The sequence below is a fragment of the Mobula hypostoma genome, chromosome 6 (genome assembly GCF_963921235.1).
Source record: "Mobula hypostoma chromosome 6, sMobHyp1.1, whole genome shotgun sequence".
In the NCBI taxonomy this organism is placed as follows: domain Eukaryota; kingdom Metazoa; phylum Chordata; class Chondrichthyes; order Myliobatiformes; family Myliobatidae; genus Mobula; species Mobula hypostoma.
The window spans coordinates 95,560,090-95,572,936 of record NC_086102.1 but is presented as its reverse complement, the minus strand read 5'-3'; the positions used below and the strand labels follow the sequence as shown (position 1 = coordinate 95,572,936).

At 45.5% G+C, this 12,847-nt stretch overlaps 1 protein-coding gene across 5 annotated transcripts in view; it reads right to left on the bottom strand.

Moving 5' to 3' along the window:
• The window catches only part of LOC134348220 (BCLAF1 and THRAP3 family member 3-like), a 47,142-nt gene extending 45,208 nt beyond the window's left edge, over window positions 1–1,934 (bottom strand). For 3 of the 5 annotated variants that reach the window (XM_063051270.1, XM_063051266.1, XM_063051269.1), the window contains exon 1: window positions 1,449–1,572. In XM_063051270.1, the coding sequence (XP_062907340.1) occupies window positions 1,449–1,472 (24 nt within the window). In that variant the 5' untranslated portion in view covers window positions 1,473–1,572. Of the gene's footprint in view, window positions 1–1,448 lie in introns of all 5 variants that reach the window. The other 2 variants (XM_063051268.1, XM_063051267.1) reach the window with 2 other exon arrangements.
• Window positions 1,935–12,847: the final 10,913 nt, after the last annotated feature.

The window sequence follows — 12,847 nt, the reverse complement described above, 5'->3', positions numbered from 1 at the left end:
TATCACAAAAATGAGTTTCGTAACAGAAAGGAATAGGAATTTTGTTGATATTTGCAACTACATGTGATTTTTTCCTTTAGGGTGATAATTAAAATCATTTCACACATCCAAAATTCAATAAAAATTATTGGAAATGATAGACTAATGCCATGCCCAACACACAAGCACACGTGTACCCAGAGACGATATTGTCTATAAGGTTCTTCAGAAAGTCAAGAATGATACACAAATCTTATGGTTACAGTTATTTTATTGAATATTCAAAGTGCAGGATAAGCATTTTGAACAAGGACAGTCTTGATTTACAGTGTTATGGCCTATCAAGCTTATAAACAAAAAATTAAAATTCAACAAAAATTTACAAACAAGTTATTGTATATGAAGATAAACTACAAGAAAAATAACAATTTAAAATGGTTGTCATAGGAGAGCCCAACTTTAAATGCATGGATGGAAATTACAATGGACATTTACAAAATGGAGAAGATAACAGCATGTCAATCATAAGTTGGAACAATTTAATTCATACTGGGAAAAATGGTTTAACTACATAACACCTTATAGGCTTGATTTTATTCTCACAAATTAATGAGTATGTTGTAAAAAAAAATCACTCCCTACTTGTACATAGTTTATCCTTTTGCTTGCTTCTCTCTTTCCTCTCTTTTCTATAGTGTATACCTCAGATAATTATTATGTGGAGATTTGTGGCAAATGCAATATATATATAAATACAATATCTGAAATACATCTTATGGAAATGTTTGTTTGATGATGAACTTCAATAAAACATAAATTACAAAAAAAAAGAAAAATAACAATTTAAATTGCATTTTAAAGCCTAATCCAAAATATGGTTGATTCATTTTACTGTCTGTTCCTCAATGGATAACCCTTTTCACATGCCTTGATGACGGCCTTGGCTGACAATCCCACTGAACCCAACGGATGAACCCTACTGAACCCTCCGTACGTAGTCCCAAAAAGCACAAAATAGGACCACTAACTTCCCAACATCCATTTTCAAACACAGTTGACCACCCTGCCCCTATCCACCAGGAGAATAACCAATACTTGTAGCCCCAGCAACCCTAACTATTGACCTACTTTACAGAAGCAATGAAGAATCAAACCACCCAACACCACAGGAAATTATTTCATCCTTTACCCCTGATCTCAACCCTACATTTACCCCTACAACCACTGAGAAAACCCGATCCCATTCAATACACCAGCGCCACCACTCTCCAGTCTCACCCCTTCATTCAACTGGTAGGTGGTGACATTCTCCAGCCCAACCTGATCCCTCCCAACCACTGGAGGGTCCCTGATCCCACTCTACACCTCTCCATTCATGAGAACCCATTCCATCCATGGAGCAACCCTTGATACTATTATCCACTTCGCCAACCCACGCGGCAATTCAAGGTTCAATCACCAACCCATACCCTGGCTCCAGATTGCGTCTCCATGTCCACAGTACGAACACCGCCCCCACCATGCGCCTAATGGCGGTAAACTCCGTAACACGCATGCGCGCTCTCACCGCCGCTGGACGGGCCTGCCGCACCGTCGTACAACGTAACGGGCGCCTGGCCTGGCCTGGCCTTCAGCGACAGATTCCCATATCACGGTCGCTTTCAAATCAGGTTAACGTACCGAGCGGCTGCCGGATTCAAACGGGCCCCGATGTCTTCTTTAGACTGGTTCGAATCCGCCGGCACCCTGAAATACAGTTAAGGTGAGGGATACCTGCTCTTGTACCCACGGTTCCACCCTTTTCTGCAAAGTGTCCACCCGCTTCCCTCACTGCACCGAGGTCCTGGAAAACCTTACAACCGCAGTAGGGTGGCGACCAATTCCCTTCTGCGCCACCGATGCGCGCATGCGCGGGGTCCCCCCTCCCCCCGGCCGCTGGCGCATGCGCGGTGAACTACCCGTGTTCTTTTGTGCGTTCCCGTCGTGTACTGAATGCAGCCTTATCTTTACTCGTCTTCCCACAGAGTTGCTTTATAATTTTCGGTCAGAAACACCTGCCAACTGTATCAGCAGCTCTCAGTGTAGCATCTTCTACATCGGTGAAACCTGACGTCGATTAGGGCGATTTCTCGGTAGCCACACAATTCAATTCGACTTCGTATTCTGGTTTCCTCTACTGTCAGGTTAGAGGGACAGCACCTCATTTCCCGCCTGGGTAGTCTGCATCCTAATCTCATGAATATAGATTCTCCCCTCCCTTTCCCTTCTTTTCCCATTCACCACTGTGATTCACCTCTCATCCTTTCTCTTCACCTGTCCATCATCACCCTCCAGTGTCCCTCTTCCTTTCTCCCATGGTCCACTGTCCTCGCCTATTGACTGCCTTCATTTTCATGTTTTTGTACTGATTTAGCTTGCACCAACAAAGAATAAAACTAAAACCACAGAAGTTCAAAGTATGCAACATACATCAAAGTTGCTGGTGAACGCAGCAGGCCAAGCAGCATCTATAGGAAGAGGCGCAGTCGACGTTTCAGGCCGAGACCCTTCGTCAGGACTAACTGAAGGGTCTCGGCCTGAAACGTCGACTGCGCCTCTTCCTATAGATGCTGCTTGGCCTGCTGCGTTCACCAGCAACTTTGATGTATGTTGCTTGAATTTCCAGCATCTGCAGAATTCCTGTTGTTTAAGTTCAAAGTATGTATATTTTATATAACCTTAAGATTCGTCTCCTTACAGGCAGCCACAAAACAACGAACCCCAGCAGATCCCATTAAAAACAAATCATAAAAACAATAAAAGCAAGCAAACGTCATTCAGAGCGGAAGTTCACAGCACCAGGGTTCACTGCAGCGGATCCAGAAGACCATTAGTTGCTTTAGTTCCGATGGAAGTTCACCAGTAAATTTCAGCTTCAGGATTGTTTAGACACAGTATGAAAACTGCAAATGCTATTAAAATCTGAAACACAAACAGAAAATCTCAGTAAGTTGAGCAATATCCAGTCAATAAATTAGCAGAGGTGCAGACTCAATGCTGACTGTTTCTTTTACCATATGTGTTTGAAACTTGCAGCATTTCAGCTTCTCCAACATTTTCTGCTTTTATTTAGTGTCAATTTTGTTTTAACAAATCCCATGCTAGCTTTTGCTATCAATCCAGCCAATTATCCAAGAAGAGCTGATCATATTCGAAGCTTTAGCTGTAAAGCTCTCGTGGAGTGATGCAGACAACATTTTACCTCCATGATGTCTCTCAGAATGGATTTTGTATTTTTGCTGGTTCATGTCTATATTCAACGGCTTTAATTTGGAGATAACTTTTCACCCTCAACCCATGACCTCTGGTTGTAGTCCCACCCCACCTCAGTGGAAAAAGCCTTATTTAACCTCATAACTTTCTATACCTCTCATAACTTTAAGCCTTATTTAACCTTATTTATACCCCTCATAACTTTATATACCTCTCATAATTTTTTATACCTCTATCAAACCTCTCCTCAGTCCAAGCAATGAAGTCCCAATTATTCAATCTTATCTTATAAAGCAAGTCCTCCAGTCCCAGCAACATTTTTGTAAATTTTCTGGATATTCTTTCAACCTTATTTACAGCTTTCCTGTAAGTAGGTGACCAAAACTGCACTCAGTACTCCAAATTAGGCATCAGCAATATTAAATACAACTTCAACACCATGTGGTCAATACTTTTATTTATAAAGGCCGAGGTGCCAGAAGCTTTCTATCTACCTGTGCCGCCACTTCCAACGACTTATGGACCAGTATTCCCAGCTCCCTTTGTTCGACCACACTCCTCTGTGTCCTACCGTTCACTGTGGAAAACCCTACCAAAGTGCAACACCTCTCTCTTATCTGCAATAAATTCAATTTGCCATTTTTCCAACTGGTCCATATCCCACTGCAAGCCATGATAGACATGTCTGACGAATCTCATAGAATTTTTTGAGGATGTAACTAGTAGAGTGGATAGGGGAGAACCAGTGGATGTGGTATATTTGGATTTTCAAAAGGCTTTTGACAAGGTCCCATACAGGAGATTAGTGTGCAAACTTAAAGCACACGGTATTGGGGGTGAGGTATTGATATGGATGGAGAATTGGTTGGCAGACAGGAAGCAAAGAGTGGGAATAAACGGGACCTTTTCAGAATGGCAGGCAGTGACTAGTGGGGTACCGCAAGGCTCAGTGCTGGGACCCCAGTTGTTTACAATATATATTAATGACTTCGATGAGGGAAGTAAATGCAGCAACTCCAAGTTTGCGGTTGGCACAAAGCTGGGTGGCAGTATTAGCTGTGAGGAGGATGCAGGGTGACTTGGATAGGTTAGGTGAGTGGGCAAATTCATGGCAGATGCAATTTATTGTGGATATATGTGAGGTTATCCACTTTGGTGGCAAAAACAGGAAAACAGATTATTATCTGAATAACAACAGGAATTCTGCAGATGCTGGAAATTCAAGCAACACACATCAAAGTTGCTGGTGAACGCAACAGGCCAGGCAGCATCTCTAGGAAGAGGTACAGTCAACGTTTCAGGCCGAGACCCTTCGTCAGGACTAACTGAAGGAAGAGTTAGTAAGAGATTTGAAAGTGGGAGGGGAGGGGGAGATCCAAAATGATAGGAGAAGGCAGGAGGGGGAGGAATGGAGCCAAGAGCTGGACAGGTGATTGGCAAAAGGGATATGAGAGGATCATGGGACAGGACGCCCGGGGAGAAAGACAAGGGGGGTGGGGGAAACCCAGAGGATGGGCAAGGGGTATAGTCAGAGGGTAGAGGGACAGAGGGAGAAAAAGGAGAGTGAGAGAAAGAATGTGTGTATAAAAATAAATAACGGATGGGGTACGAGGGGGAGGTGGGGCATTAGCGGAAGTTAGAGAAGTCAATGTTCATGCCATCAGGTTGGAGGCTACCCAGACGGAATATAAGGTGTTGTTCCTCCAACCTGAGTGTGGCTTCATCTTTACAGTAGAGGAGGCCGTGGATAGACATGTCAGAATGGGAATGGGATGTGGAACTAAAATGTGTGGCCACTGGGAGATCCTGAGTTAAGGTTGACACAAAATATTCATTGAGTTTGTCTGCCATTTCTTTGTCCCCCATTACCACTTCTGCAGCGTCATTTTCCAGTGGTATTATCCACTGTCGCCTCTCTTTTAAACTTTACATATATATGAAAAATATCTTTTGGTATCCTGTATTATTGGCTTTCTTTTCTTTTGTTATTGCTTTTTTAGTTGTCTTCTGCTGGTTTTTAAAAGCTCCCAAATTCCCTATCTTCCCACTAAATTCCTAAATTTTGCTTTTATGCTGTAATTGAGTTACCTTGTTTGCCACAGTTGGCTCATCCTCCGTTTCGAATACCTCTTTGGGATGAATCTATCTTACACCTTCCGAATTGCTCCAGACATTGCTGTTTTCCCATTATCCCTGCTCAGGTCCCCTTCCAATCCATTTTGGCCAGCTTCTCTCTCATGCCTCTGTAGTTCCCTTTACTCTGCTTGACTAATGATACCCACCTGACTTCAGCATCTCCCTCTCACACTACAGGGTAAATTCTATCATATTATGATCTGTGTCTCCTAAGGGATCCTTTACCTTAAGCTTCCTAATCAAATCTGGTTCATTACACAACAGCCAATCCTGAATTGCCTTTCTCCTAGCTCAACCATAAGCTCCTCTAAAAAGCCATCTCATAGGCATTCTACAAATTCTCTCTCTTGGAATCCAATACCTACTTGATTTTCCCATGTACCTGCATATTGATATCACCCACGACTATCATAACATTGCCCTTTTCACATGCCTTTTCTATCTCCCTTTGTAATTCGTACCTCCATTCCTGGCTACCATTCAGAGACCTGTGTATAAATCCCATCAGGGTCTTTTTATCCTTGCAGTTTCTTAACTCTACGTACAAGGATTCTACATCTTCTGATCCTATGTCATCTCTTTCTGAGGATTTGATTTCTCTTTTTTTTTTACCAACAAAGCCAACCCCTTCCCCGTCTATCTGCTTGTCTTTTTGATACACTGTGTAATCTTGGATTTAAGCCCCCAACTTTCAGGCATGACTCAGTGATGCCCACATAGTCATACCTCCCAACCCTAACCCCTGGAACAGGACCCCACCAAAAAACATCAAACCATTGTCTCCCGTACCATCACCATCCTTATCAATTCCGGAGACCTTCCATCCTCAGCTGCTAAACTCATAATTCCCACACCCCGTACCGCTTGGTTTTACCGCCTCCCCAAGATCCACAAGCCTGACTGTCCCGGTAGACCCATAGTTTCTGCCTGCTCCTGTTCCACCGAACTTATATCTGCCTACCTGGACTCCATTTTGTCACCCGTAGTTCAGTCCTCCCCACCTACATCCGGGATATATCCCATGCCCTCCACCTCTTCAATAACTTCCAGTTCCCCGGTTCCGACCGCTTCATTTTCACTATGGATGTCCAATCTCTATACACCTCCATTCCCCATCAAGAAGGCCTCAAAGCCCTCTGCTACCTTCTGGATAATAGACCCCACCAGTTCCCCACCACCACTACCCGCCTTCTGTTGGCGGAACTGGTTCTCACACTCAATAACTTCTCTTTTGGCTCTTCCCACTTTCTTCATACTAAGGGTATAGCTATGGGAACTCGCATGGGCCCTAGCTATGTCTGCCTCTTCGTTGGTTATGTGGAATAGTCTGTGCTCCAAACCTATTCTGGTACTGCTCCCCAAATTTTCCTTCAGTACATTGACGACTACATTGGTGCTGCTTCCTGCACCCATGCTGAGCTCGTCAATTTCATCGACTTTACCTCAAACTTCCACCCAGCCCTCAAATTCACTTGGTCTATCTTGGACACTTCTCTCCCCTTTCTCGATCTCTCGGTCTCCATCTCTGTAGACAGACTGTCCACTGACATCTTCTACAAGCCCACTAACTCTCACAACTACCTCGACTATACCTCTTCCCACCCCGCCATATGCAAAAATGCCATTCCCTATTCCCAGTTCCTCCGTCTCCGCCGGATCTGCTCCCAGGATGAGGTTTTCCATTTCAGGACATCTCAAATGTCCTCTTTCTTTAAGGATCGTGGTTTCCCTTCTGCCGTCATCAATAATGCCCTCACCCGCATCTCCTCCATTTCCCGCACTTCGGCCCTCACCCCATCCTCCCGCCACCACAACAGGGACAGAGTTCCCCTTGTCCTCACCTGTCACCCCACCAGCCTCCGGATCCAGCACATTATCCTCCGCAACTTCCGCCACCTTCAACAGGACCCCACTACTAAGCACATCTTTCCCTCTCCACCCCTCTCCGCTTTCCACAGGGATCGGTCCCTCCATGACTCCCTGATCGACATGTCCCTCCCCACGGATCTCCCACCCGGCACTTATCCCTGAAATCGCAAGTGCTACACCTGTCCCTACACCTCCTCTCTTGCCACCATTCAGGGCCCCAAACAGTCCTTCCAGGTGAGGCAACACTTCACTTGTGAGTCTGTTGGGGTCAGCTATTGCATCCGGTGCTCCCGGTGCGGCCTCCTCTACATCGGTGAAACCCGACGCAGATTGGGGGACCGCTTCGTCAAGCACCTCCGCTCCATCCGCCACAACAGACAGGATCTCCGGGTAGCCACCCACTTCAACTCTGCTTCCCATTCCCATTCGGATATGTCCATACGTGGCCTCCTCTACTGCCATGATGAGGCTAAACTCAGGTTAGAGGAGCAACACCTCATATGCCGTCTAGGTAGTCTCCAGCCCCTTGATATGAACATAGAATTCTCCAACTTCCGGTAATTCCCTCCCCCTCCCTTCTTCTATCCCTATGTCACTCTGCCCCCTCCCCCAACTGCCTAACACCTCCCTCATGGTTCTGCCTCCTTCTACTACCCATTATGTTTTCCCCCATTCCTTCTTCACCTTTCCTGCCTATCACCTCCCTGCTTCTCCTCCCTCACTCCTTTATCTTTCCCCTTACTGGTTTTTCACCTGGAACCTACCAGCCTTCTCCTTCCCACCCTCCCCCCACCTTCTTCATAGGGCCTCTACCCCTTCCCTCTACAGTCCTGACGAAGGGTTCCGGCCCGAAACGTTGACTCATCGTTTCCACGGATGCTGCCCGACCTGCTGAGTTCCTCCAGCGTGTTGTGAGTGTTCCCTCTAAATGAATGCTACTTTTCCTCAGTACTGACTCAAACTGCAAGGTAACCTTTAGGGAATCCTTTACTAGGGTCCCAAGTCACTTTGCACATCTGGTTTCTGAATTTACTCCCCATTTAGGTATAGTCTATAAGGGTATAATAAAGATATAGTCTATACCTTTATACCTTCTCACCAAAGTGCATGACCATACACTTCCCTACACTGTATTCCATCTGCTACTTCTATGCCCATCCTCCCAATCTATCCCAATCCTTTTGTAGATTCCCTGCTTTTCAAATACTACTTACCCCTTCACCGATTTTTGTATTATCCACAAACCTGGAAACAAAGCCATATAACATGAAAAGTAGCAGTTCCCTGTAGTGAGTCCCACTCACTAGTCACTGGTAGCCCACCAGAAAAGGCCCCCTTTATTCTCACTTGTTGCCTTTTGCCAGTCAGTCAATCTTCTGTCCATGCTAATATCTTTCCATGGGCTGTTACCTTCTTTAGCAGCGTCATGTGTGGCATCACAATATTTAAAAAAATTAACTCCTGCACCAAATAAAGTGGCCAATGAATGATGGTGGTCTTCTGCTGCTGTAACCCATCCACTCTAAGGATTGACATGTCGTTCATTCAGAGGCGCTGTTCTGCACACCACTGTTGTAACGTGTGGTTATTTGAGTTACTGTGCTTTCCTGTCAGCTTGAACTTTTCTGGCCATTTTCCTCTAACCTCTCTCATTAACTAGGGTTTTTTTGCCCACAGCACTGCCACTCACTGGATTTTTTTTTGGGTCGAGCACTCTTCTCTGTAAACTTGAGACTGTGCGTGGAGATCTCAGACCAGCAGCTTCTGAAATACACAAACCACAAGCATTCCAGAGTAAAAGTCATTTAGACCAGATTTCTTCCCCCACTCTGATGTTTGGTCTAAACAACAACTGAACCCCTTGACCATGTGTGTGCATTGAGTTGCTGTGACATGGTTGACTGATTATATAGTTGCATTAACAACCAAGTGTGCAGATGCACCTAATAAAGTGGCCACTGAGTGTATACTAAACATTAAATGTATTAATTTCTGCTGTTGTTAAAGTCGAATCTGAATAAAACTCGGGAGGCCAGCTTCTTATAGTTACAACAGTTTATTGCGCACCCTCCTGCAGGAGTTTAAGACCCAGTTGTCAAAGGGAAGGCACGTAAGTACTGCCACCATCCGACAAGTGAGCCCACTCTCTCTGGTTACAGCTGTATATTTATACGTAGTAAGCCCCATACATTACTGTTGTAAGATGTCATTTGAACTGGTGCACCCACCAAGTCTGTTGGTGCAAAACTTAGTTACAGATAAGAGAGTCTGCTAGATCAAGGCTTAATTATAGATGGATGTGCTGTCCAGTCCTTATCAGTTCTTCCTTTTGCTAGGCCCTGACTTAATTACAGATGGATGTTCATTCCTGTCCTTATTGGTGAGTCCTCCTCTCCCTACTCAAACAATGTTTGTGCAGTGGTGTGCAGAAGAGCACCTCTGAATGCACAACATGTCAATCCTTGAAGTGGATGGGCTACAATGTTATCAAACTCACAATGTCTCTCTGCAAGCTGAGGAGAGCTGGTAATGAGCCTGTTTTAGCTAATTGCTGAAGACAGAGTTTATTTCAGTTCAAAAATTCCTATTCAGCTCCTATTATTCTTTTAGCCAGAGATTACATAGGTTCAAAATGATTTTTTTATATCCCCAGTTCCTCATTCCCTCCTTTTTATCATTTCATGATAACTCTCAGGTCCCAAAGGTTACAATCGGATCCCACGGCTGAAGCAGCTAGCCACCAGTGGCCACAAGCATCGCAATACAAGAATGACAGCAATTACAATAAGTTCGATACTTCCATAATGCAATAGCCTAGCATACCACCGATATCCCCGAAAAAACTCCCAATCGACCGCCATCCTGTCCTGCTGCTAAACCCATGCAACCTCTGTCCTACGGTCCTACGTTATGAATCTTTTGTATTTCCTGTGTTATATGCTCAGGCTCAGAAAGGGACAACATGTTACTAGATTCGTTGGGTATGTAGGTACAGCATTCTTTCCCTATAATGGCACATGTTCCTCCTTTTTCTGCCAGAATGAAATCAAGGGCCATCTGGTTCTGTAGGACTGTTCGCCGGATTGCAATCATTTCAGTGGATATTTCTGTTACTTGGGCCTGTGTTTCTGTCAGGGCCCTTGCAGTATTGTTTGCCAGCTCAAGTGCTGCAGCCAAACTGATCATCTCTTGTGAATTCCTGGCTACTCCATAGGAGGGAAAAGGGATCATCTAAAGTTGCTCAGTCTCAGTTATACCTCTCCACTGCCTGTTTCAATGGGGGTGATCCTGCAGCTGCGCCATGACTCTCAGATGGGGTACTAAATATGCTCGGCAACAACAGCCGGTCCACCCTTTGCTGGGATTTTGCAGATTCTTTCTGCTGGCAGTTTCCCTTGGGAGTCATATATAGGCCCAATTTCCACACACCCAGTGGGTGCTATTTACTGGTTGGGGAGGGTTTGCAGTGGTATAGGTGGTACAGCTGCTATTTCCCAGAAAAAAATGCATCTTCCCCTCTCTGGAAGTTACAGTAACAGGTGGCATTTACTATTCCGCTGCTGGGGTCCTGCAGGTATGGCCAGGATGCATGTTTCCCAGTATATGAGGTTCCTTTTGGTGGGGGCCTAAGATACCATCCCTCAAAACGCTGACAGCCACAGTCACCTCTGACTGGACTACAGTTCCGCGCCTCACTTCCCTGGGTGTTATTTGAGAAAGCCCAGGCTGAGAGTTCCTCACTCTGGTTGGGCGGGATTACTGACATTGGAATCATAGTTCTACCATGCTGCGGAATTTCGACACAAACCCAGCAGGCCCCTACTTCTACCTGTTTGACAGAGAGACAGAAAGGTGTTGACATGGGGGCTCCCGGATGCTGGGGTGAACCCTCTCAAAGGCATAAGCACGGACACCACTATCAGCCAATACATTTTCCTTTAGTCCGAGAGAGTCCTTCTCAGTTCCTTCAGTAACACGTTTGCAGTCTGTTCGATGTATCCACTGAGATTGCCCCTTCAGTTTCACAGCTGTGGGAGTTGTCAGTAACACTGATATGGTCCTCTCCACCGAGGTCCGAGTTTCCCTCAATCCCAGTTCTTGACCAGGACAAAATCCCCAGGTTCTAGGGTGGGATAGTCACTCCTCTCTGTGGGGTAGTTCTCTTCCTTGTAAGCCTGCTGTACCTGTGAATGTAATGCTTGGAAAATTTTGGTTAGTTGGGATATATATTTCCCCATCTCTTCCCCCAGGGTATGCATATCCATTTTTGCTGGTAGACTTTCTGGGAGTAATGGTACACAAGATTTTGGTCCTCAGGATGTCCTCATGGGCCGTCCATAAATGACTTCAGCTGGTGACAGCCCTGTTTTCCCCTGTGGAGTAACCCTCATGTGGAATAGGGCTAGCGGTAGGACCTTCAAACAAGTGAGTCCAGTCTCCGCCGTTAGTTGGCCAGTTTATACTTATACTTTATTATTGCCAAACTCTTCAGAGTGCCATTGGCTCTCTCCACTGTGCCAGCGGCCCGTGGGTGGTGTACACAGTGGAATTGTTGCTTGATAGCTAGTTTGTTACATACCCCTTCATTTACTTTCGCCACAAAGTGTGGGCCATTGTCAGAGCTCAGCATCTCTGGCAGGCTGTGCCTGTGATTTAGTTCCTGTAATAATACTTTCACAACAGTCGTAGCAGTATCATTGGTAGTTGGAATACCTTCAATCCATCTACTGAACACATCTATAATAACTAAGCAGTATCTATAGCAATGTACTCGAGGCAATTCAATAAAATCAACTTGTAGACACGAAAAAGGTCCACCTGGCAAGGGAGTCGTACTCAGTGTGCAGGGTACAGGTTACCAACCATTCCCTCCTTTCCCAGGTGTGTACAATTATGTATATAATCGACCAACATTGGTAAAACCTGTGTAGGAACACTAACCTGTCCCGCTGGGGTGATCCAAAAACCTAGGTCGGGGTCTTCCTGGGACCACAGTTTGCGCTCCTCCTCAGAGGCGTCCCCCTGAAAGTATGTACCTCTCGCACGTCTGGCAAACCCGTTCTCCTTGAGTTACAGAGGTATGCTTGACGGGAACCCGAGGGGACTACAACTAACCAAGATTGTACCGCACTCTTCGCTGTCTCATCCGCTGAAGCATTGCCTTTAGTGACCCGGTCAGACATGCGGGTGTGAGCTGCACAGTTAATAATAGCCAAAACTCGAGGTAGCTGTAGAGTGGTGAGTAAGTTGTTTACAAAGGTGGCATTATTAATGGCGTGGCCAGAGGAAGTCAGGAATCCCCGATGTTCCCAAAGAGCCCTGTAGCCATGTACAATTCCAAATGCATAGTGGGAGTCTGTGTAAATGGTCGCACTTTTGTCTGTTGCTAGGATACAGGCATGAGTCAGAACTCAGCCTTCTGGGCTGAGACAGCTGCTTCCAAAGAGGCCTGCTCAACTATTTCACTGTCCGTCACTATCGCACAGCCAGAACATTGTTTCCCTGCTGGATCCACAAAAGAGATTCCATCCTCATAAAATGTTGCCTCGGGCTTGAGGGGGTATTGCGGAATAGATGGGAGAGTCTGTCCTTCTTTCACGGTGATTTGGAC